At 44.7% G+C, this 26387-nt stretch overlaps 1 protein-coding gene across 8 annotated transcripts in view; it reads right to left on the bottom strand.

Moving 5' to 3' along the window:
- adgrl3 (adhesion G protein-coupled receptor L3) overlaps window positions 1-26387 on the bottom strand; it is a 618558-nt gene that overhangs the window by 58109 nt on the left and 534062 nt on the right. For all 8 annotated transcript variants that reach the window (XM_033018411.1, XM_033018412.1, XM_033018413.1 and 5 more), the window contains 4 exons: window positions 18541-18750; window positions 10814-11034; window positions 4127-4193; window positions 2794-2885 (listed from right to left, as the gene is read on the bottom strand). In XM_033018411.1, coding sequence (XP_032874302.1) covers window positions 2794-2885; window positions 4127-4193; window positions 10814-11034; window positions 18541-18750 — 590 coding nt within the window. The remainder of the gene's footprint in view (window positions 1-2793; window positions 2886-4126; window positions 4194-10813; window positions 11035-18540; window positions 18751-26387) is intronic.

Genomic DNA, 26387 nt, shown 5'->3' with positions numbered 1-26387 from the left:
ATTAATATGTGGGTTAATTGACTTCTGTAAATTATAAATTGTCCCTAGTGTGTAGGATAATGCTAGCGCATGGGGTGATCACTGGTCAGCACGATATCAGTGAACCAAAGAGCCTGTTCCTCATTGTATCTTTAAAGTCTAAAGACTCTCTAAAGCAAGGGTTCCCAACTAGGGGGTAAATTTCGCCTACCCAGGGGGTAAATTTGTTGATTCTGGATTTGTACATATTTTTTCTCATTGACTGTGTTTGGTTCTGGTATACCGGTATCTGTTCATCATTAGTTGCTCATTAATATGTGAAATAACATTGTTATGTGCTATTAAAGTTGCCTGGGGTAAATGGGACACAAAAGGTTGTGAACCCCTGCTCTGACTGGTGACTGGTTGTATCACAACCTGTTTGGCAACTCAAACCCCCAGGAACGAAGAAGATTGCAAAAAATGCAATGGCAAAAGATTGCAAATACACTGCACAGCCCATCAAAGGGAACTACAGGAGTCGCTGCCTCAAAAAGTCAGCCAGCATTATCAGACACCCACACCATGATCTTATTTCACTCCTGCCATCAAGGAGAAGGTACAGGAGCCTGAAAACTGTAACTTCCTGGTTCAGGAGCAGCTTCTTCCCAACAACCATCAGGCTATTAAACACTACAGCCTACACTACAGGAGAAGCTTAAATCAGATGTGTCCGTATTACTATTGAGTAAAGGTAAACACATGGGCATGAGGGAGGAGGTACAGTAGCTAAAGTTGATTAGGAGGGACCCGAGCAGGAATGATGGCCGAGCATCAATGGTAGGAGTTTCTGGGACTAATTTGCAAGATGCAGGATCTTTTCATCCCAAAGAGGAAGGGAGATTCTGAGGGGAGAATGAGACGACCATGGCTGACAAAGAACTTCAAAGGCAGCATAAAAATCTGTTTATTACTGTAGCTTCACAGTTCACAATTATGTATCCCTCTTGGGCTCACACAGAGTTGGTCTCTCACCAACAATCTGCCCATCATGGAACCTCCTTGCCTGAGGTCATCAGTTGCTGGCCCTGATTTGTCCTGGTTTTTATTCATTTCCAGTATTTTTCTCGCTCTCCCTACTACAATCAGTCTGAAGGAGGGACCCGACCGGAAACCTCACTTAACAACTTTCTCCAGAGATGCTGCCTGACCCACTGAGTTACTCCAGCATTTTGTGTCTATCTACCCCAGTGGCTTGAACATTGACTTCTCCAATTTCCAGTAGCCCTTGCTGTCTCCTCCCCTTCTCTGCTCTCCCTCAGCACTCTGGCTCCTCCTCTTCCTTTCCTCTTCCCGCCCCCAGAAACATCTCCGTGAGAGTCACAAAGCAGCAGGAGAAAAAGCTGCTGAAGTCTGAAGATGGGTCTCGACCCGAAACGTCACCCATTCCTTCTCTCCAGAGATGCTGCCTGTCCCGCTCAGTTACTCCAGCATTTTGTGTCTATCTTTGGTTTAAACCAGCAGTTCCTTCATACACAGGATAAAAATCTGTCCTGGAATTGAGAAAAAAAAAACCGGAGAGTAGAACAGACACAGCTTCAGCGTGTGTGGGCACACCCATCCTCCACGGCCCTGTCACCATATTGTTGTCAAGGACTGAACCACACATCGCGTCGGCCCCCATGGCACAAGGTCATTACTCAGTCTGAAGCTGCAACATGAACTGTGCTGTGGATGATTTTGATAGTCTGCACAAAGGTTCACCATACTCAGCAAGGACGTGAGAAAGATGGCAAAAAAACTCAAGCAGGCAAAAAGCAGATGGCAACATAAAACCATTGTCGGGAGGCTTCAACTCTCAGCTCCCTGACAACCTGTTGAGACATTTATTCCCTGCATTACTGTGAACTAAACACGAAGGTTGCAGACTCAACGTTTTGCTCCAATTTGTAATCGCAAGATAGGGCGGCACGGTGGCGCAGCAGTAGAGTTGCTGTGAGACCCGGGTTCGATCCCGACTACAGGTGCAGTGTGTACGGAGTTTGTACGTTCTCCCCATGACCGTATGGGTTTTCACCGAGATCTTCAATTTCCTCCCACACTCCAAAGATGTACAGGTGTGTTGGTTAATTGGCTTGGTGTATGTGTAAATTGTCCTTAGTGTGTAGGATAGTGTTAATGTGCGGGACCAGTGCGGAATTGGTTTCCTCCCACACTCCAATGACGTACAGGTTTGTAAGTTGATTGGTTTGGGTTTGTATACTTGGTATAAGTGTAGTTTGTTAATCTGTGGGGATTGACAGTGCGCCAAAGGGCCTGTTTCTGCACCGTATCTCTAAACTAAAAACTAAATAAAACTGAGGCAGAGAAGAGTGATGCCCAGAACGATACGATCATAACATACTCAAATGACATTGTAAAAATGTTTTCTTATGAAAAACAGGTATCGTACAACATGATCCAATAATTGGACTGAAAATGTTATATATTCATTTCCTTTACGATGCTAACTGCAACTAAGAATGGGGTGCAGATAATGCACAGGAAAGCACTCTGCACTTTTTCCAATGTGACTCTACTGTAAGAATCTGAAAAGAGTTTTGATTATTTCACAATTAATGTTATCCATTTAAGGGACTATATGAGATCTGATCAAATCTGAAAGGGAGATTTGATCTGATGAAACAGTAAAATGATTTTTACATGTTGCATATTGCATCTCAACACAATATGAACCGTTGAAATGACCGTGCAATTGTAAAACCATGCAAACAGGCAAAAATCTGCTTCTTTAAAGAAGAATTTGTCCAAAGGAAGGGTAGGCAAAAAACTTACTTGATATTGTCTAAACAGCTGGATTCTGGTTTCAGCACAGTTGTGTGATGGAACATCTTGTAAAGAGCAATCCCAAGAAAGATCACATTCAACTGCAAGATTTTTAAAAAATGGGGGAAAAAAATTAAGTGCAATTAAATTTTAAAATACCCCCTCTCATTCTGATAAAATATTAATCACACCTCGTGCAGTGGCTGTTCATTTTTGTTGTTGTCATATTTTGCTTGGGCAGCTTACAACCCAGTGGTGTGAATAATGATTTCTCTAATTTCAAGCAATCCTTGTATTCCTTCTCTCTCTGTCCCTCCCCCATCTTAGACATCCTACCAGCATCACTGTTTGCGTCTCTTTGTTATCACCTCCTCCACAGCCAACAATGGGCCATTGTGGGTTCCTTGGCCATCAGTGTTGGCTCTGATTTGTCTGTACCTTTTCATACCTCTAGTTTCCCTCCCGCCTGACTCTCGGTCTGAAGAAGGGTCTCGACCAAAAATTTCACCTATTCTTTTTCTCCAGAGATGCTGCCTGACCCACTGAGCTACTCCAGCATTTTGTCTCTATCTCTGTTTGTTCCATAGAGTTGTCCCTGGAGTGCACCAATGCTAACTTCCCCTCATTCTTTGTCAAGCGCAAGTGGGAAGCTTCAACTCCACAGATCACAATAAGCTAGAGTAACTCAATAGGTCAAGGAAGATTCTCTGGAGAAAAGGGATAGGTAACGTTTCGGGTCGAGACCCTTCTTCAATTCCACATAATTCTTCCTGCTCTAACTACCACTCTTCCCAAATATAAAATCCCATATTTTGCCAGCTGGGCAACGCTAATCACCAGAGAGATTTACAGCGTCTCTCCACGGATACGCAGTACCCGGTGTCACCAAACTACACTAATGACCACAAGCCAACTAACTGGTAGCTCACTTCTTCAGAGCAGTCTATCACCAGCTGTGGGTTCAACTTTGCTCAATAAATAAATCACACACATATATTCAGGATAATAAAGCACCCGGCTTGACTTTAAATAGAGCCCGCAGAGATTATAATGAACAATGCTGTCTCATGGGTTTAAGGAACCAAATAATAAAACAGCTATTGTTCACTAATCTTAATTGACCATTTCCCTTCTACTCATTCTTTTTGGACCCATTACTACAGAAACCAGCTTCAAATTCATTTAACACACTGAAGCTGTATAATTGGTTGCGGTGAGTAAGTGAGTGAGGGAGCTACATTCCTTTCTAAAATGAATGCTATAAATTAAGGGCAAACAACGTGGTCTAGTGAAAGTCCAGTTTAATGTCCTTGGAGGTGCTGTGTTAATTAGCGGCACTTACCATAATAATCAAGGTGGCAGGCCCTATAAAGCTCCAAATGAAGTATGTGTCTAGTCTCAACCAGCATCTGTAATGAAACACAGGGGGCAGACAGCGTTTAAGAACTGAACACAGACATACATCAGTAACAGTGGACTGACAGAAACAAGTGCACTCTGCAAGGCCAGGATGCCAAGAGCACAAATTATTTCACCTTCATTCATTTCAACCTTGTATTGTCAGTCCAGCTTCTGAAAGAGTCAACGGTGGAAAGCAATACTTAAAACTTGGGGAGAAGAGAGCAGGGATGTAGGATAGACACAAAATGCTGGAGTACCTCAGAAGGACAGGCAGCATCTCTGGAGAGACGGAATTCTTTCTCTCCAGAGATGCTGAGGAATTCCTTCTCTTCAGAGATGCTGCCTGTCCCGCTGAGTAACTCCAGCATTTTGTGTCTATCTTCGGTTTAAACCAGCATCTGCAGTTCCTTCCTACATATAACATCGAAAATAGGTGTAGAAGTAGGCCATTTGGCCCTTTAAGCCAGCACCGCCATTCAATATGTTCATGGTTCATCATCCAGAATCAGTATCCCTTGATTCCGTTAGCCCGAAGAGCTATATCTAACTCTCTCTTGAAAACATCCAGTGAATTGGCCTCCACTGCCTTCTGTGGCATATTCACAACTCTCTGGCTGAAAAGGTTTTTCCTCATCTCATTCCTAAATGGCTGACTCCTTATTCATAAACCGTGACCCCTGGTCCTGGACTCCCCCACCATGTCCAGTCCCTTAATAATTTTACATGATAAGGATTCAGGATCAGTTCCTGTGGATTGGAGGGTAGCTAATGTTTTAAGAAAGGAGTGAAAGAGAAAACAGGGAATTATAGACCGGTTAGCCTGACATCGGTGGTGGGAAAGACGCTGGAGTCAATTATAAAAGATTAAATAGAAGCACATTTGGATAGCAGTAACAGGATCGGTCCAAGTCAACATGGACTTACGAAGGGGAAATCATGCCTGACTAATCTTCTGGAATTTTTTGAGGATGTATCTGGGAAAATGGACAAGGGAGAGCCAGTGGATGTAGTGTACCTGGATTTTCAGAAAGCCTTTGATTATGTCCCACATAAGAGATTCATGGGCAAAATTAGAGCACATGGTATTGGGGGTGGAGTGCTGACATGGATAGAAAATTGGTTGGCAGACAGGAAAAAAAAAGTAGGGATTAACGGGTCCCTTTCAGAATGGCAGGCAGTGACTGGTGGGGTACCGCAAGGTTCGGTGCTGGGACTGCAGCTATTAACAATATACATTAATTATTTAGATGAAGGGATTAAAATAAACGTTAGTAAATTTGCAGATGACACAAATCTGGGTGGCAGTGTGAACTGTGAGGAGGATGCTATGAGGATGCAGAGCGACTTGGATAGGTTGGGTGAGTTGGCAGATGCAGTTTAATGTGGATAAATGTGAGGTTATCCACTTTGGTGGCAAGAACAGGAAGGCAGATTATTTTCTGAATGGTGTCAAGTTAGGAAAAGGGTATGCACAACCAGATTTGGGTGTCCTTGTACATCAGTCACTGAAAGTAAGCATGCAGGTACAGCAGGCAGTGAAGAAAGCTAATGACATGTTGACATTCATAACAAGAGGAGTTGAGTATAGGAGCAAAGAGGTCCTTCTGCAGTTGTACAGAGCCCTAGTGAGACCACAACTGCAGTATTGTGTGCTGTTTTGGTCTCCAAATTTGAGGAAGGACATTCTTGCTATTGGGGGAGTGCAGCATAGGTTCACCAGGTTAATTCCCCGGATGGTGGGATTGTCATATGTTGAAAGAATGGAGCGACTGGGTTTGTATACACTGGAATTTAGAATGCTGAGAGGGGATCATATTGAAACATATAAGATTATTAAGGGATTGGACATGCTAGAGCCAGAATACATGTTCCCAATGTCGGGGGAGTCCATAACCAGGGGTCACAGTTTAAGAATAAGGGGAAGGCCATTTAGAACGGAGATGAGGAAAAACATTTTCACCCAGAGAGTTGTGAATCTGTGGAACTCTCTGCCTCAGAAGGCAATGGAGGCCGATTCTCTGGATGCTTTCAAGAGAGAGTTAGATAGAGGAGCTCTTAAAGATAGCAGAGTCAAGGGATATGGGGAGAAGGCAGGAACGGGGTACTGATTGTGGATGATCAGCCATGATCACAGTGAATGGCGGTGCTGGCTCAAAGGTCTGAAAGGCCTGCTCCTCCACCTATTGTCTATTGTTTCTATAAGATGCCCTCTCATCCTTCTAAATTCCAGTGAATACAAGCCCAGTCGATCAATTCTTTCATCATATGTCAATCCCGCCATCCCGGAAATTAACCTAGTAAACCTACCCTGCACTCGCTCAATTAAGGGTGTGTAAATGAAGGACCTGTGCTTCACTTAATAATACTGTCATTACATTACATTTGGTGGGGTGGGAGATTGCAACCTTCACGTGATCCACCCTGTTTTGACTAATGCAATTAACCTGGCGTGCACAAACAAGATCAAATAGAACAAGTTGATCCACAACTTTAGGCTGTGCACGCCTTACGCAAGAAGACGGTTACATGTGGTCGGCACGGTGGTGCAGTGGTAGAGTTGCTGCCTCACAGCACCAGAGACCTGGGTTCAATCCTAACTATGAGCGCTGACTGTACGGAGTTTGTACATTCTCCTCGTCACTGCATGGGTTTGATCCGGTTTCTTCCCACATTCCAAAGCAAATACAGGTTTGTAGGTCAATTTGTTTTGGTATCATTGTAAATTGTCCCTAGTGTGCATGGGATAGTATTAGTGCGCGGCATTCGGTGGGCCGAAAGGCCTGTTTCCCCTCTGTATCTCTAAGGTAAACTAAACATCTTCCAGCTCACTTGCCTTCTCTTCCCAATTGACTGGAACTGTCAGACATTTATCTATCAAGCCAGGACTAGGTATTGCACAGTCGACAATTTCAAAGTAAAATAAAGAATGTGGTGTGATCTTTGGTAGCTGAGGGGATCAACCTTTCATTCTGTTAGACCTTTATCCTATTAGCTCAGGGATAATTCCTGGCCTGGGAATATTGCAGAGAGAAACACTGCCTGCAACTAAATTATTAATCGTATCATTTTCTTTATGTTCAAATGGATCGGATCTGTGGATTTCTTGAAAATTACCTCCGTGTCCCAATTTAATTTATGTGACATGTGCATTGGAATAAAATGATATATTCGAGGATGATAAATCGTGCAAATTAATTCATCATTCAAAGTGATCATGTAAGCTTACAGTTTTACATAGAACATGGAAAATTCAAACACAAGAACAGGCCCTTCGGCCCATATTGAACATGATGCCAAGTAAAACTAATCTCCTCTGCCTGCATATAATCTGTACCCCCACATTCTTTGCATGTCTGTGTGTTTATTTGAAAGCCTTGAAATCCCACTATTGTATCAGCCTCCACTACCACCCCTGGCAGCATGTTCCAGGTACCTGCAAATCTCTGTATCTGTAATTAAAACAATTGCCCGCAATCTTCTTTAAACTTATGGCGGATAAGTCATGGCGGATGTGCGGGGGTGGGCACCGTCTGTGTATGGCTGCCTGCCCGCAGTCCGTCTCTACTCCTTTTTTATTTTATTTTATTTTAAGTCCTGTTAAAAAATGTTAGTGGAGGTCTTCTATGTGGGGGGTGGGGGTGGGGAAGGGGGAAACTTTATTTCTTAGTCCCCTACCTGGTCGGAGAGGCAGCATCCCTCCAAGCTGCTTCTTCACCCCGTCCTCGTGGCCTACCATCGAGAATGGAGCGGCGTTTCCTGTCGGGACCGGCCGGGACTACAGCTTCGGCGGCGGTGGTGCAGCGCTGGGATACCAACAGGGAGCGGGCGATGCCTTACCGGGTCGCCGTGCGGTAAGCTCCGGAACGCTGTGGCTGTCGATCCCAACATCGCGGAGCTGGGGCTGCGGGCGTCCGGCCGCGGGCGGCACTGGATTTGGAGCGCCGCAGAGCCAGGTTTCGAGTTCGCCGGGGTCGGAGCTACAACCGGCGCGGCCTGAGGACTACGAGTGCCCCGGTCCCCAGGGAGGAGGCAGCCGCTCCAGACTTCTCCAAGCCGCTGTGGAATGTTTCACCCGATGCCGAAGTTCCATCTTCACGGCAAGAGGGCTCTGAAAATCATCGGACTGGCTGCAAGGCCACAAATGGGCCCCGACCTCGGGTGTTTCACAGAGGAAGAGGACTTAACTTTCTGGTGCCTTTCCCCACAGTGGAAAGTTTTGATTCTGCTGTGGGGGGACATTTGTGTTGAACTCTAAAATGTGTTGTGTCCATTTTATTCATTTTTTTAACCTTTTTCTATGGTTTGTAATGGAACTTATTATTTAATTTATGTAAAGCACTTTGCTGTTATGTTGTCTGTTTATGATGTCTTGTTTATTCTTCTGTACAGCACTTTGGTCAACATTGGTTGTTTTAAAGTGCTTAACAAATAAAGTTGGATTGGAAACTTTGCTTCTCTCACCTTGAAACAATGCCCTTTAGTCTTTGATATTTCTAGCCTGGTTTGATACTCCCAGCCCTTCCTCCAGGCTGATCATGGAATAGTCTATGTGGTCAATTCAACCACCAGTCATGTCTTCTGACAACCTGCTCCAAGCAACTCAAGTGGCACGGTGGTGCAGGGGTAGAGTTGCAGCCTTACAGCTCTTACAGCGCCAGAGACCCAGGTTCAATCCCAACTACGGGTGCTGTCTATACGGAGTTTGTACTTCCTCCGCGTGACCGCGTGGGTTTACTCAGAGTTCTTCGTTATCTGACTGAGGTGATCTGCTGTGTCGTCGAGATCATCAAGATCTGGCAGTACTGGTACTGCACACACTGCAAGCAGATTAGCTATTGTTGGTCCTCTCTCCATCCCTTTCTGAAACCTCATTCATCTCACTCCAGTCAATCCCTCTACTCCTCTCCCCTCCCCCAGGCCGACAAAGTGGCGCAACGGTAGAGTTGCTGCCTTACAGCGCGTGCAGCGCCAGAGACATGTATTCGATCCCGACTATGGGTGCAGTCTGTACGGAGTTTGTACGTTCTCCCTGTGAGCTGCGTGGGTTTTCTCAGTGAACTTTGGTTTCCTCCCACACTCCAAAGATGTACAGGTTTCTAGGTTAATTAGCTTGGTATAAATGTAAAAATTGTCCCTAGTGTGAGTAGGATAGTCTTAACGTGCGGGGATTGCTTGCCGGTGCGGACTCGTTAGGCCAAAGGGCCTGTTTCTGTGCTGTATCTTAAAATTAAATTAGGCAAGAAGTATAGAAGTGGAAAAACGCACAGCTCAAGATTCAGGGACAGTTTCATCCCAACTATTATCAGGCAACTGAACCATTCTATCAACAACTAGAGAGCGGTCCGGAGCTACCACATTGAAGACTCTCGGACTATCTCGGACTTTATCTTGTACCAAACGTTATTCCCTTTATCATGTATCTGTACAGAGAGAACGTTATTCCCTTTATCATGTATCTGTACAGAGAGAATATTCGGGGCTTGGAACGCATTGCCAGGCGTTGTGATTGAGATAGATACGATGAAGAGTCTTTTAAAAGCACATATGGATGCGCAGAGAACAGAGGGATATACTGTAGATCATGTAACTTGTCACAAACATTGTGGGCTGAAGGGCCTGCTCCTCTGCTGTAATGTTCTATGTTTTCCGTTCAAACCTATCTATTCTAATCCTATTTAACCGCATTGTCTCCTGTCCCTTGGCAATCAAAGCTTAGTTTAGTTTAGTGCTGATATACAGTGCAGAAACAGGTCCTTTGGCCCACCGGGTCCGCACAGACCAGCGATCCCCGCACACTAACGTTCTAACTACACGCACTACAGACAATTTTACATTGATACCAAGCCAATTAACCTACGTACCTGTACGTCTTTGAATTGTGGAAGGAGACCAAAGATCTCAGAGAAAACCCATGCAGGTCAGGGGAAAACGTACAAATTCTGTACAGACAGCACCCGTAGTCAGGATCGAACCTGGGACTTTGGCGCTGTATGGCAGTAGCTCTATCACCACGCCACCATGCCAAAATTGCCTGGTTCAAATTCCAGAGTGCAAGACTCTACCAAATGGACATAAAGTAGTCCTTACTTTCTCCTCCCCTTCTCAGCTCTCCCTCAGCCCACTGGCTCCGCCTCTTCCTTTCTTCTTCCCGCTCCCCCCCTCCCCCACACTCATACTAATCTGGAAATTTAAAAAAAAAAGGGTTTTGGCCCGAAATGTTGCCTATTTCCTTCGCTCCATAGATGCTGCTGCACCCGCTGAGTTTCTCCAGCACTTTTGTCCACCTTCGATTTTCCAGCATCTGCAGTTCCTTCTTAAACATACATTTTACATTCCTCATAGAATAAAATATCTTTATTTACCTTGGTGCTGAATGAGGCAGAGCCAAGCACCTGAATTGTTAGGCCCTAATAACTACCTCACTTGACGTGGATTCAACCCCACTCAACATGAACTCTACCTCAATTGATATTTTATGCTGATCTGTTGCAATGGATTAATTAAAAAAGAGATTGTTTATTCAATTTAAATTCCCTTAAAATCCTTGCAAGTATGAAGTCTTAATTCAAGCAGCACGGCCCAGAGCTTCAGGCAGTGGCATTTAGAAAGCAAAAACCCGTGGACTCACGCTGTTGTCGTTCCGTAGCTGCGGTAGTCTACGGCGGCTGAGACGGCGACAATGAGTGCAGGTACTCCGTAGCCGACCAGGTAGAAGTACTTCCTGCGGGAGTGCTCACTTTCAAAGACTTCCACCAGCATAATGTAGAGCTGAACACCCTCCAGAAACATCCAGGTGAAAGCAGCCAGGAAGAAGAAGTGAAGCAAAGCTGCAAAGACAGCACAGGCAATCTGCAAGGAAACAGAAATGGGCAGATGAGCGAGATGCACTCTCTGTAATGTGCGACCTCTGTAATACACATTGAAGCCATGTTTAACAAACACCTCCTTTTCCATGAGCAAGCTGTGGCTGCATATGACAAAGGTTTAGTTTAGTTCAGTTCAGATATACAGCGCGGAAACAGGCCCTTCTGCCCACTGGGTCCGCGCTGACCTGCGATCCCCACACATTAACACTATCCTACACCCACTAGGGACAATTTTTACATATACGCACAAACTCCATACAGACAGCACCCGTAGTTGGGATCGAACCCGGATCTCCGGCGCTGCATTCACTGTAAGGCAACAACTCTACCGCTGCGCCACCGTGACCGGTGCGAACAACAAGGTCAGACAATACAAAACATCTACCAAAGAGAACGGTGAAAACTGTCCAGTTCATCATAGGTACTCTCTCTGTCATCAAAGAGAACTGTAAGACTGCCCAGCGGTACATATATTGTTTTTTCTAACCCCGGCATTCCCTCTCTCTCTCTCCATCCCTCCCCCACCCAAGTCGCACCAGCTTCTCGTTTTCACCCAACAAACAGCTTACCATGGGTACACAAAAATGCTGGAGAAACTCAGCGGGTGCAGCAGCATCTATGGAGCGAAGGAGATAGGTATCGTTTCGGTCCGAAACCCTTCTTCAGCTAACCATGGCCTGTTTTCTTTATCATCGTTACTTTTTTGCATATCTTTCATTTATTGTTCTTTATCTCTCTACATCTCTCGTTTCCCTTTCCCCTGACTAATCTGAAGAAGGGTCTTGACCCGAAACATCACCTATCCCTTTTCTCCAGAGATGCTGCCTGTCCCGCTGAGTTACTCCAGCTTTATGTGTCTATCTTTGGATTAAACCAGCATCTGCAGTTCCTTCCTATATAAAATATCTATGTGTTCAGCAAACAAGGAATGACATAACAATTCTGTTAAAATTAATGGTTATTTGTTTGTCTTAATGGCAGTCATGTGAGGTCCATGGAAGGGACAGTAAAAGGTTGTGATGTTTTAGAATGGAGCAGTATGATTTCACATATATACATCAACATTCTGAAGCAATTCACAAGGGCAATAAGTGACAGCTTTTGAAGCTGCTGCCTCACAGTGCCAGAGACCTGGGTTCGATCCTGACTCTGTTTGTTTGGAGTTTGCACGTTCTCGATTGATGGCTTGATTGTAATCATGTATTGTCTTTCCGCAGACTGGTTAGCACACAGGCAAAAAAAGCTTTTCACTGTACCTCGGTACATGTGATGATATACTAAACTCAAAAAACTATACTCAAACATCCTGTGACTGCGGTGGTTTCCTCCAGGTGCTTCAGTTTCCTCTAACACCCCTACGGCATGTGTGTTTGTAGGTGAATCAGCATCAATAAATTGCCTCTAGTGTGTACAGAGTGGAGCGGAAGTGGGATAAAATAAACTAGTGTCTATGGGCGAAGGATGGTCAGCATGGTCCCAGTGGGCTGAGGACCAATTTCCATGTTGCACCTTTCAATCAATCATAGAAACATAGAAACATGGAAAACATGTGCAGGAGTAGGCCCTTTGGCCCTTCTAGCCAGCACCGCCATTCAATAAGATCATGACTGATCATCCAAAATCAGTACCCCGTTCCTGCTTTCTCCCCATATCCCTTGATTCCCTTAGCCCTCAGAGCTATATCTAACTATCTCTTGAAAACATCCAGTGAATTGGCCTCCACTGCCTTCTGAGGCAGAGAATTCCACAGATTCACAACTTTCTGGGTGAAAACGTTTTTCCTCATCTCAGTCGTAAATGGCCGACCTCTTATTCTTAAACTGTGACTCCTGGTTCTGGACTATCCCAACATCGGGAAAATGTTTCCTGCATCTTTTCTGCATCTAATCCTTGAAGATTTTTATATGTTTCTATAAGATACCCTCTCATCCTTCTAAATTCCAGTGAATATAAACCCAGTCAATCCATTTCTTCATCATATGTCAGTCCAGCCAATCCGGGAATTAACCTGGTGAACCTGCGCTGCACTCCCTCAATAGCAATAATAGCCTTTCTCAAATTAGTAGACCATAATTAGGAGACCAAATTCAATATTGTTTGCCTTAAACTCCTGTGGGTAAAGCATCCTCAGAAAAACTTTGCTTATGATCAGATCCTGGTTATCTGAAAGATAGACACAAAATGCTGGAAGAACTCAACGGGACAGGCACGGTCCAGAGATGTTGCCTGTCCCGCTGAGTTACTCCAGCATTTTATTTCCACAGACGTTGCCTGTCCCGCTGAGTTACTCCAGCATTTTGTTTCCAGAGATCTTGCCTGTCCCGCTGAGTTACTCCAGCATTTTGTTTCCAGAGATCTTGCCTGTCCCGCTGAGTTACTCCAGCATTTTGTTTCCAGAGATCTTGCCTGTCCCGCTGAGTTACTCCAGCATTTTGTTTCCACAGACGTTGCCAGTCCCGCTGAATTACTCCAGCATTTTGTGTCTATCTTCGGTGTAATCCAGCATCTACAGTTCCTTCCTACACATTTTGTCTGCAGAACTATTGCCGTGCTCCCTCCATCACCGATATCTCCATCATTCGACAGAGCTGCTCGGGGGAATTCTAACAGAATAAACAAAACTCTCACGATTCATCTCACGTTTGCTTCACTACCACCATAAAGACGTTACCTATTCCATAGCTGACTTTTCAGAACCATCAGTCATGCTGGGAATTATTAAACTTTTTTTCTGACCTAAACTATTTAAATATTGCAACACGCAGCCAGCCAAGGAAACCAGCAGGATTTATCACAGATACCGCAGTAAAAGAAACATCAATCATTCAGTTAAGCACCAATTTGACTGTTAAGTAGACAGGCTGGAAAGTGATGAAGAATTATTGGCAAAAATTCTGCTGCTCAGAAGACTCAACCCAAAATAAAATGAACGAGGAGCAGAGGCAGAGTGGGAGGAAGAAACTGCACTGTAATCAAAGCAGTTTGAGCTTGCCTGCCCCCTCGAAATAAGGTGAGAAGAGTTCAAAAAATTAACCCTTGAACTGGTTCAAATTTAGTTTGAAGTGCACGAACAAGCAATTTGCAGCTCATTCAAAATGTATCTTTTGCATACTTACGGCTCCATTTTCTGCATGAGAGAAGAACAGACTGCATGTTAATAGGAACAGCAAAATCACTTGTTCAGAAATATGGAGGGAAAAATTCTGCTGGACTCATTAGATGAGTAATGACTGAGCACTAATGAGATTTCTGATTGTCAGCCCTCTGCTACAGATTTTACACCTGTGGTTTCCACTGAAAGTCCCCTGAATACTCAAATCAACACAGATTTGCCGTCCAGGACCAAATCCAGCTTTAGGGGCTTTGGGATGGTCAGAGGACCATCTGGACACAGGCCAAAGATTAGAGGACAAACGTTGGGTCAAAGAAAATGGTCTGGGATAGAAATTTTCGGCCCTAAAGACTAGGGAAGAAGTGGGGATGAGGGAATGGTAGTGGAGATTGGTTAAGTTGCTTTGTGTAAAATTGGAGATTGGGTCCACCGTCATGGACTGGGGGGGTCATACAACATTGATGGAAGATCCAAAAGTGCAAACAGCTCAGTGATGACGTTAGACACAAAAAGCTGGAGTAACTCAGTGGGACAGGCAGCATCTCTGGATAGAAGGAATGGGTGATGTCTCAGGTCGGGACCCTTCTTTGGACTGCTGTGAGGACGTTCATGGTGAATGATGTGTGCATCATAGGGTCATAAGTGACAGGAGTAGAATTAGACCATTCGGCTCATCAAGTCTACTCTGCCATTCAATCATATCTGATCTATCTCCCCCTCTTAACCCCATTCTCCTGCCTTCTCCCACTAACCTTTTATGGCCAGATGCCTCATTGAATGCCAATAATATCAACTTTTCAACTGTTTATGATCCCAATTGCTCAGGACAAACTCCATCATGAACATGGTCACAACTAGTGTTGCCAACTATCCCGTCTCACCCGTCCTGACGCAGTGCAGCCCATGGAGTGCTGCAGCAGCACCTCGCCCGTAGCCCCGTCGCTCGGCAGCCCGGCCAGCTGTCCGACCTTCGGACCTTCACTTTCTGCCGACACCACCACCCCTCCTTCTCATGGCCGATCATTGGTTCATGAGTTGGATGGGGGTGCCGGGCCAAAACTCCTCAGCTGGCCCACCGGCTGGGCTTTGTGTACAGTCCAGCTCCCGGGCTAATTCATCGTTCACCCACCCATGGCCGAGTCAGTCAACGAAGTGCCGTCAGGAATTTGTCCCTTATTTTGACCCTTCGTCCCTTATTTGGGAGTGAGAAAGTTGGCAATCTTAGTCTCAACTGAGTTTTTGTAGTTATGGACAGTCAAACGGAGTTACAGCAGAATATTAAAGATAAGCATCCTCCATTAGGCAGTAATAACATCAACATTTTCCAATTAATGCATCTTAAACTTCCTGCCACTGAAGCACCAAGAGTGGACCTGACAGAACCAGAGAATTTTACAAGCCAGGGAATTTTAACATGGGGTGCAATTATTTATGTGATAAAGCTCCAATGGGTAAAAAAAGGACCATAAAGTAAAGGCTGTGGAAAAAGAAACGATCTGTGCAAAGGATAACAAAGTTGATGTTTAAGGCTTCCCGCCTGAGCCTCGCGGCAGAAGGCCACCCGCCGAGCAGCGGGTGAGGACGACTAACCTGGCCGCGGTCGGTCTCTGTGCTGCCCGGACAGCCCCGAAGGCTTGGCCAAGCCCGGCCGCAGCTCGCTCGGTTCTATTCGAAGGCTGGACAGGAACGGAGGAGGCCAAACGCGCATGGGAAGTGGCTGAGCCCCCGTGGCAGGGGCCTGATCTGAACTGAGCCTGGGTGACCCAGCCCACGGCTGGAGCCTGCGACGTCGGAGCCCGTGGCCTAAGAACGCGCCACCGGGAACAAAGGAGGATCCCGAGTGGGGGGACCACCATGAGGGGCGGGGGGGGGGGGGGGGGGGGGGGGGGGGGGGTGGGGACACAAAGGAGGACCTGGCGGGGGATACTTTGTAACTTTGTCAGCCCCCTCTACGTGGTGACTGTGTGCATACCTTGGGTATGCAAGCAAAGAATTTCACTTTGACTTGTTACATGTGACTATAAAGTGTTCAATTCCCATTCAATTCAACACAGACAATTCACTTCACAAGTGGGAAGTAGAGAAAGTGAGTTAGGTGTAAGATACAGTGAGAATTGGCGAGGTCGAAAGGCAATGGGAATATTTCTGTCTGTGCAAGGCCACAGGCTCAGTTATTTTTGGAAGGAGTTTATGAGACTGCCTCTCATTTTCTTCTGCCTTGTGAAGTTCTTCAGTGCAAGTTCTCTTGTTACAAGATGGTGCTGAACCAGTTTAGTTATGATAATAGATAATAGGTGCAGGAGTAGGCCATTCGGCCCTTCGAGCCAGCACCGCCATTCAATGTGATCATGGCTGATCATCCACAATCACAGAAATGTTGGTTCCTGCTTTGATTTATCATTCTTGTTCAATACTATTTGTATTACATTTGTTCTCAACAATGAGAGACAAAGGAAATTGTCCTTGTGATTATGTTTATACAATTGGCTGACATTGTGCCCTTCACTAGTATCAACTGGGCGAAAGAAGGTATCTTTCTCACAAGAGGAAAGAACAAGGAAGATGTCTGAAGCAGACACAAGCATCTTTGTACAGACTGTTGCCCATCATAATGAGTAGGAAGGAACTGCAGATGCCAGTTCACACCAAAGATAAGACATAAAATGCTGGAGAGAAGGAATGGGTGACGTTTCGGGTCGAGACCCTTCTTCAGACTCCTAGGTTAAACGTGGTCGTAGTGCCGGAGAACAGGAGGAATCACAGAGGGGGAGCGGTGAGAGAGGGTGCTGCAGAACTCTGGACTAAGAGAGGAGGAGAACGTCTTTCAAGTAGGCTTATCCTGAGGAGTGGAACAGATAAAATGTGTAGGAAGGATCAGCAGATGCTGGTTTACACTGAAGATAGACACAAAATGCTGGTGGAACTCAGTGGGCCAGGCAGCATCTCTGGAGAGAAGGAATGGGTGACATTTCGGGTTGAGACTCTCATTCAGACCCATCCCGCTCATCATAATGAAACTGGTAGAACGTGCTTCTCAGAACAATAGCAACAGGAGCCTTATATGGTAATGACACAAGGAAGTGAGAGCATAGACCTATGAAGAATTACAGCTCATCACCACAATACTGACCTTACTCTAGCACAGATAATAATGTTGTCCTCTCAATCCCTCCCCCACCTTATCTCCAAATTAAGACCAACTTGCTTTTCTCCTTTCCCCAGTTTATGATGAATCATCTTCAACCTGAAACTTTACCTATGTTTCTCTTTTCACTGATGCCTCCCCGACTTGCTCAGTGAATGCAGCTTTTATTTCTGGGCAGCGCAGGGGTGCAGCCAGTAGAGGCAGCGCCTCATAGTGCAAGAGGCTCGGGTTCAATCTGTCTGAGTAGAGTTTGCACGAGCACATATATGGCTTTCCTCCAGGGACTCTGGTGGACTTCCATATGCAATGTGTAAGTTGGGAACGGTAGGGTTGATAAGGCCCACCTACCTTACATATTCTGTATGTGTAAATGAGTGGTAGAACCTTGGGAAGTTGATGGATTGCAAGGAGAGTAGAAATGGGATTAATATAGGACTTGTAAAATGGATGTTTGATGGTGGGCATAGACTCAATGGGCCAAAGGGTCTGTTTCTAAGCTGTATGTTTCTATGACCCTATTCGATGTATGTTGCATATGACAAACGTTACCCTTGGGGGCAGCGTGATTTTGGACTGGTCGACAGCAGACTCACCGCAATTGCTCTTGGTAGCCCCTGGGTTTGGGAGGATTAGAGATTGTTGTCCTCATCGATCTGCAGTGACAGCTAATGGAGAACATGTGGGACGGGCAAAGACATAAGCAGACCACAGGGGGAATAACTCACAATTATTTATAGGACTCATGTGGAGAATGACAAGCTGGATGAGATGTCAATGGGCTGCACATGTGGTGTAAATGCAAGGCTGAATGGTAAAGGAAATTGTACTCACAAATTACACTTCATAAAGCACCCCACGCCTGGATTAGTGATTGAAGTGAATTTCAATTACCTTAGAGATACAGCGCGGAAACAGGCCCTTCGACCCACCGAGTCCGCAGCGACCAGCGATCCCCGCACATTAACATTGTCCTGCACACACTAGGGACAATTTTACATTTTATACCAAACCACTTAACTTACAAACCTGTACGTCTTTGGAGTGTGTGAGGAAACCAAAGACCTTTAGGAAAACACACGCAGATCACGGGGAGAATGTACAAACTACGTACAGACAGCACCTGTAGCCGGGATCGAACCCGGTGCCCGGGTGTCTGGCGCCGTAACGCAGCAACTCTACTGCTGTGCCGCCGCGCCACCAACGAATCACGTAGAAAAACTGAACACACTCACCGGTTGGTCTGTTCGATTGATTCCAATTAGGAAAAGCAGCTCGGCTACAAAAAGACTGATGCAGAGGTTTTTGTGAATGGTGTTTCGGTCACTCTGAAGTCCGTGAAAGAAACAGAAGGTGAAGATGCAGATCAGCAGGCAGACGAGTGATATCAGGATCCCGACCCAGGTGATAACCTCCAGCAGTAGTTCATGTACAGGGTCACTAAACTGAGAACACCAGAAGGAAACTATTAGACAGGAGTCAAGTGTTCGTTACTCAGCACACAATTTTCACTGCAGCCTAATCAGTTAGGTTTTACCAATAAATTATCAGCCTCAAATCACTGCAGATAAATTTGATTGAAAGAAATAATTTACGTTAAAAAGCAATATGTAATAGAAAGGAACTGCAGATGCTGGTTTACGCCAAAGGTAGACACAAAATGCCGGAGTAACACAGGGGGTCAGGCAGAAACTCTGGAGAAAAGAGATAAGTGATGTTTCGTGTCAGGACCCTTTAGACTTTGGAAATTCAGCGTGGAAACAGACCCTTCATGAAGTTGGTGGGGAAGTGGGGAAAATTAAAGAAAATTAGTGTTGGTGCGAGTGGGTGCCTGATGTTCAGCACAGATTTGGTGGGCCGAAGGACATGCTTCTGTGCTCTATGGCTAGATATCATATACACTGTAAATAGTTTGTTTTTGTAATCATGTATTGTCTTCCTACTAACTGGAGAGCACACCACAAAAACTTTTCACTGTACCTCGGTACACGTGACAATAAACTCAACTCAAACTGAAACTGATGTTCACCAACATAACCGTGGGATTTTTACATCTGCAGCAAGCCATCTTTAAATTGATCGATTACACAAAAGGAAAAGTCGCTCTAGATCACGGGAATCTTTCCTGGTCCCTTCCAAATTACACCAATATCTGGTTTCAAAGCAGCTTAGTGATATTATGCTAGTTCTGGATAAAAATAACAATTGTCAGTTCAATTCACACTCCACTAACCAGTATAACCAGTAAGCACATTATCTTGTCACTAATCTATGTAGGAGTTTGCTGTATATAAATTGGATGACATTCCTAATATTGCAATATTGATTACTCTCCAAAGGTACTTGGGCTGCCTGGTGCTTTGACATCTCAAGTTGAAAATGTACTCTTCTTCCAAAGTCTTGAGTACATTAGGGTGGCACAGCGGCGCAGCGGTAGAGTTGCAACCTCAAAGTGGCAGAGACCCAACTTCGATCCTGACTACAGGTGCTGTCTGGATGGAGTAGGTACATTCTCCCAGTGACCACGTGGGTTTTCTCCGGGTGCTCCAGTTTCCTCCCAATGACGTGTAGGTTTGTAGCTTAATTGGCTACGGTAAAGATTGTAAATTGTCCCTATGTGTAGGATAGTGTTAGTGTATGGGGTGGTCGCTGGTCAATGTGGACTAGGGGGGCCAAAGGGCCTGTTTCCATGCTGTATCTCATAACTAAACTAAACTAAAAATTACCTGGGAGGTCACCTCAGAGCTACATCATGAGAGTTCTGCATTGTTGGGTTGATGTCTTCAGGGCCAGTATTTAAACAGAAGCCTTATTTGCTCATTTAGGTGACATAAAATGGCACCATCTCATTTATCTTCCCCCCCCCCCTCTCTCCCCACTCCCCCTCCTCTCTCTCCCCTCATCTCTCTCCCCTCATCTATCCCCCCTCCTCTCTCCTCCTCTCTTCCCACCTCCACCCTCTCTCTCTCCCCCTCCTCTCTCTCTCCCTCTCTCCACCCCTTCCCCCTCCTCTCCCTCTCCCCCTCCCCTCCCCCTCCCCTCTCCCCACCCCATCTCCCTTTACCCCCCTCACCCCCCTCCCCAACCCCTGTGTGTGTAGGAGGTGGTTAGTGTGCGTGTGAAGCCGCAGCAACTCTACCATGCGTTGGGGGAACAGACCCAGCGGGTCTCTGCACTTGGTCTAGTCTCATTTAAAGAACATCAAGAATATCTGGTTATCTCCTTGACATTTCTCTCTTGACAATAACTGCAAAAACAACAATAGATATGCACTGCTGTTGGGAGGGTTTAGATGTGGAGGAAGGTACTACTGTTCTTCTGCAACAGTGACCACAAACATAATTCATTATCTGTGAAGCAATTTCACACAGTGCTAAAGCAGCCATTACACATTATCTTGTCAGCAGCAAGCCACAATAAAAACAAATTAATGTCTTTAGATGATAGTTAGCTCAAATCCACCTGACTGATTTGGTAGACACCATGAGAACTTGCCAGGAAAGTGACAGGATTTATGAGGGTGATGTCAGGACACAAGGGCCTGAGCTGCAGGGACAGCCTGGGCAGGCTAGCACTTGATCCTTGGAGCACAGGATGCTGAGGGGTATAAATTCAGAGAGGGTGAATGCACAGTCTTTTACCATAGTAGAGGAATCGTACAGCATGGAAACCTTTCGCACAGAGGGTAGTGGGTATATGGAATGAGCTGCTAGAGAGGTAATCAAGCCAGGTTTTATAACAACATTTAAAATATATTTGGACATGGTACATGGATTGGAAAGGTTTAAAGGAGTGTGGGTCAAATGTGGACAAATGGGACCAGAGTAGATGGGGCACCGGGGTCACCATGGACAGGGTGGGCCAAAGGACCTGTCTCCGTGCTGTATGACTCCATGATTCGCTGTGACTCCATGGAAGTGGCAGAGAACTAGCTTTGTGAGTTTCATGCTTTCAAATGGCAACGAGTTTGTGTCAGGAATGAAAAGAGGAGGAAAGGACTCTGCAAACAGGACTGAGATCCAGTTGGAAATCTGGCAAACTTGCAGAGGCAGACAGCGGTGATGTGGTTGAGATTGGTGGTATGGAATACCAAGATCAACTCTTCAAGAAAGTATGCACATGGAACTGCAGAGGTTGGTTTACAAAAAAAAGGACACTAAGTATTGAAGTCGCAGCGAGTCATGTTGCATATCTGGAGAATATACACAGGTGACGTTTTGGGTCGGGACCTTTCTTAAAACGACCCGAAATGCCACCTATCCATTTTCTCCAGAGATGCTGCCTGACCCGTTGAGTTACTCCGGCACTGTCTCTTTTTCATCTCTTCAATATATGTGCATATGATATGAAGGTTTATTGTCAGAGTGGTTGTGATGGATATCGTCGGAGTCGGTGTGCGATGGATATATCACACAAATGTCTCCAATGCGTTGTGGGACAAAGGGTGTTGAAGATGTGAATGATAGAGGCAGGACCAATGTAGCAGGAGGTTGTCTCGCACTGACCTACAAACTCAGTGCTGGAATCCATCAAGAGATAGGTTTGGATCCCTTCAACATTTAGCCATAACAAGACATTCATCATCATGTAAACAGAACACTGTTTCAGGACAGAAAGTTTTGAAAGTGCACTTTTTAAAATAAGAATATTAAAGAGTCGCCCAATTATGAGTGAACATATCTTAGCTTCCCAGCCCCCTTGACATGATACGATATATGTGTTGGTTCAGGTTTAGATTTATTATCATCACATGTACTGAGGTACAGTGGAAAGATTTATTTTGCATTTAATCCAATCAAATCGATAAATACTTTGTGTTTAAGAAGGTACTGCAGATGCTGGAAAATCGAAGGTACACAAAAATGCTGGAGAAACTCAGTGGGTGCAGCAGCATCTATGGAGTGAAGGAAATAGGCGAACGTTTCGGGCCGAAACCTTAAATCGATAAATACAATCGATACTATCCGTAAATCCCATCAAACTAATCTCTGGTGCAGTAGGTAGAGCGACACTAAGGGGCACACTCATTCACTGTTATCTATAACACTGTTCGAATGCACAGACAGGCCTGACGGTCCAAATGGTTCATAACCTAGATTTCCTCTGGCTGTAATAGGAAAGCAAAATATTCCCATTATATCCTTCCATAAACCGTGGGATTATTCCGTACTAATGATATTCCAATAACCTATCTCAATCAATGTAATTTACTGCAACTACATCCAAATGTCAATGACATGGTTTTCATTTAATGATGACATAAAACAATAATGACATGATAGAGAGAGCAAGTATAAAAAGCCACCGTATAATCTAAGGCTACAGGGTGCTAGAAGCAGAATAAGTATTACTCTTGTGGCTTCGGCGCAAGTTACGAATCTCAGAAGTGAACTAACCTTCCAGCCACCTGTAATCACTTTTTTTTCAGCTGCTATTCATCAGATATTCTGCACAGAAAACTGCATCAGCAACTGTTTTCTTTAAATTATAATCTATCTGAGGCAGACTGGTAAACTCCTGCTATGCAAAACCATAATCCATCTCTGTCACCATGTGCTGCTTCTTCACATTATCAATGGGTTCTCTGGTACACACATAATGAACTAGGGTGGGAATCTTCCAGCCCCTGAACTCAGACTCAATCAACTCACCTTAAGAACCCATCCAATCCCACAATTATTCACTGTTTAGGTTTAATTTAGTTTAGTTTAGAGACACAGAGTGGAAACAGGGCCTACAGCCCACCAAGTCCGTGCCAACCAATGATCCCCTAACACTAACACTAGCACTATCCTACACATACTCAGGACAATTTACAATATTAACTGAAGCCAATTGACCTGCAAACCTGGATGTCTTTGGAGTGTGGGAGGAAACTCGGAGAAAGCCCATTCAGTCACACATAGAATGTAAACTCTGTACCGACAGCACCCGTAGTCAGGATCGAACCAGTGTCTCCGTCGCTTTAAGGCAGCAACTCTACCGCTGTGCCACTGTGCCACACTGCCTAAGGATCCATTATTACAACCAAATGGGTGTACTGTGGTGGGGTTGCACCGTCTAGCTGGGAGTTCTTCTTCTTCTTATCGAGTCCACATACAAGATTAGAAGTTGTTCAGCCAGAGCTGAACACACTTCTCGGCATCTGCATACAATGGTGTCTGTCTTGCGCTTCTTGTGTTTCTTGTGCATGATTGGTGTAAACAGGGCCGCCTTCCTTGACCCCAGCTGGGAGTTCAATTACAATGATCAAAACTGAGAGGGGGAAGAGGCAATATGGTGACAAGACATCTTCTTCCCAATGGGTTCTGTGACCTGAAACATCAACTCTGTTTCTCTTCCCACTGATGTTGCCTGGCCTGTTGAGTATTTCCAGCCTTTTCTGATTTTATTTAGGTAAGAACTGGAAAATTACAAATGTTACCCAGCTGTTCAGGAAGGGAAAACTATAGACGGATTAGCCTGACTCCAGTGGTTGGTAAGATTTTCAAGTCCATTATTAAGAATTAGGCTTCTGAGTACTTTGAAGCACAGTAAAATAAGCTGCTCAACATGGTTTTGTGAAGGGGAAACTTTGCCTGGTGAGAATCTAGGACCAAAGGTCTCACAATAAAAGGACGCACCTTTAGAAAGGAGGAATTTCTTTAGTCAGAGGGTGGTGAATCTGTGGAACTCATTGCCACAGCTGTCTGAGGAAGCCAAGTCATTGGGTAGTTTTAAAGTAGAGATTGACAGGTTCTTGATTAGTAAGGGTGTCAGAGGTTATGGGTAGAAGGCAGGACAATGGGGTTGAGAGGGAACAATAGATCAGCCATGGTTGAAAGATGGAGTAGACTCGATGGGCCAAATGGCCTAATTCTGCTCCTATGATTTATGAACTTATGACACTGTTCGATAACAGCTGCAGTCAATGTGACCAGTGCCACAACTGCAAATAGGTTAACGAGGAATGAACTAGTTAATAAAGCTGCAGATAGCGTTGCATTGACTTTGTTTAAATTGGGTCTTTAAAGCATTGGGCCTTTAAAGCACAAACATTTGATTGTGCGATGACTTGATCCCCAGGTCATTATGGCAGAGAGTGAAAAGAGTCATAGAATTTTCTGTAGGTGAAGGTTTGCCTAGGATTGACTTCAGCCATTTTAGTTCTATTCTCTTGCTGCTTTTGCTGCTCAGAGCATCTGGCCAACCTTCGTCAATGTTGCTGATGGAGACCGCTCCATTGAGATGGTGGAAAGTGGTGACAGCATTCTTGTTAACTGACATTCAGTCACCCGTAGCTACTCCAACATATTCTCTCCAACCCCCACCCCCACCGCCCGCCCCCATCACCACTCCACCTCAGCTTTTCAGCTACCACATATTTTAGCATTCTAGATTTTAACTCAAAGATAGACACAAAAAGCTGGAGTAACTCAGCAGGTCAGACAGCATCTCTGGAGAAAAAGAATAGGTGACGTTTCGGGTCGAGACCCTTCTTCAGACGCAAAACGTCGCCTATTCTTTTATGTCCAGAGATGCTGTCTGACCCGCTGAGTTCCTCTGGCTTTTTGTGTCTATCTTCAGTTTAATCCAGCATTTGCAATTCTTTCCTGCACAGAGATTTTAACCCATCTCTTCTGAAGTGGGAACATTAGGATCTGACAGATTATCGAACCTTGCTTAAACAGACATTTGTGCCCTTGGTTAATGCAGTATCTCAACAGTTTTTGAACACATAATTCACAGAAATGGCAGTGTTCTGCACACAATCTGGACACGTGGCGATTCCACTTTCCAAGGATACATTTGATACATTTGGATACAACTAAAAAAAAACTATTGAAAATCTGCAGATATGATAACATGAGAAGAACAAATTAAAATCCGGCTTTAATCAGGAAGAAGGAAAACCAGAACTATAATGTTTCTTGTGGAATGCGAGGAATGCTTATACACCTTCATTCTTCAACTTAGAAAGCACCTTGCAATCGACATGAATAAACATCTCATAATAAATCACAAATTGGAAAGGTGACAATCTATTAATGTCAAATGTCAGATATATGTTTTCCTGTTGTGAAAAATACTTCGGAAAGTGCAGGGGTCCTGAATCTGGATAATGAAGGCAAACTAAAAGGAACAAATCTTCAAAGGAGAAAATAAGAGGGGGTCTAATGAATCATGCAGGTAGATGATACGTGTTCCATATTCAGCGCCTTTCACAGAGTCTTATTAGTGACAATGAAAATGAGATGAATGGGGAAAGTATTATTTTACAAGAGAAAAGGACAGCCAACAAGAGTGGTTTTGCTGCTCTAATTTAAATTGACTGCAATCATAAAGATACGATAGAACTTTATTTATCCCAGGTGGGAATTTGGTCATCCGGCAGTCATATAACATAACCGGTTGTACATGAAACATGAAATTAAAGTGACGAGTGAAAAGTCCATGATTGGGGATGTGGAAAGATTGTGTGTGTGTGTGTGGTGGGGGGGGGGAATCTACCCCATGGAAGAAGGGGGGGGGGGGGGGGGTAGGTGTACAGTTTGAAAACCACAGGGAAGAAGGATCTCCTGTGGCATTCTGTGCTGCATCTTGGTGGAACCATTCTGTTGCTGAAGGTGCTCATCAGGTTGACCAGTGTGTCATGGAGGGGGTGAGCTGTATTGTCCAGTCTGCAGTTTGAAGAGCATCCTCCCCTCCAAGACCACCTCCAATGAATCCATTATCTAATGAAGCTGTCAAAAGATTGGGTATAAGGCAGTGCAGGAATTTAACGCAGAGTTTAAAGATGGTGTTGCTTAATGCTTTCCATACATAATGATTCGGCCTCTGAGGATTTAACTTTTACTTATTGCTGAAAACATGTCAGTGTTTTCCAAGAGCTTACAACAGATGTAAAGGAAGGTTGAAGAGATCTAATCAATTCACACTTTGCAGGTAAAATAATGTTAAAAGGCAAAATAAATATTGTGATTTGAAATCACAGCTATTTAAATGAATGAAACATTATTTGATAATGACAACAAGCAGTTGATGTGTTGGCATTACAATATGTCAGAGATGGAATGATTCCCAGAAACCACCTGGGAGTTAC

The sequence above is a fragment of the Amblyraja radiata genome, chromosome 3, assembly GCF_010909765.2.
Source record: "Amblyraja radiata isolate CabotCenter1 chromosome 3, sAmbRad1.1.pri, whole genome shotgun sequence".
In the NCBI taxonomy this organism is placed as follows: domain Eukaryota; kingdom Metazoa; phylum Chordata; class Chondrichthyes; order Rajiformes; family Rajidae; genus Amblyraja; species Amblyraja radiata.
The sequence above is the reverse complement of the archived record's forward strand: the minus strand, read 5'-3'. Positions and strand labels throughout refer to the sequence as shown.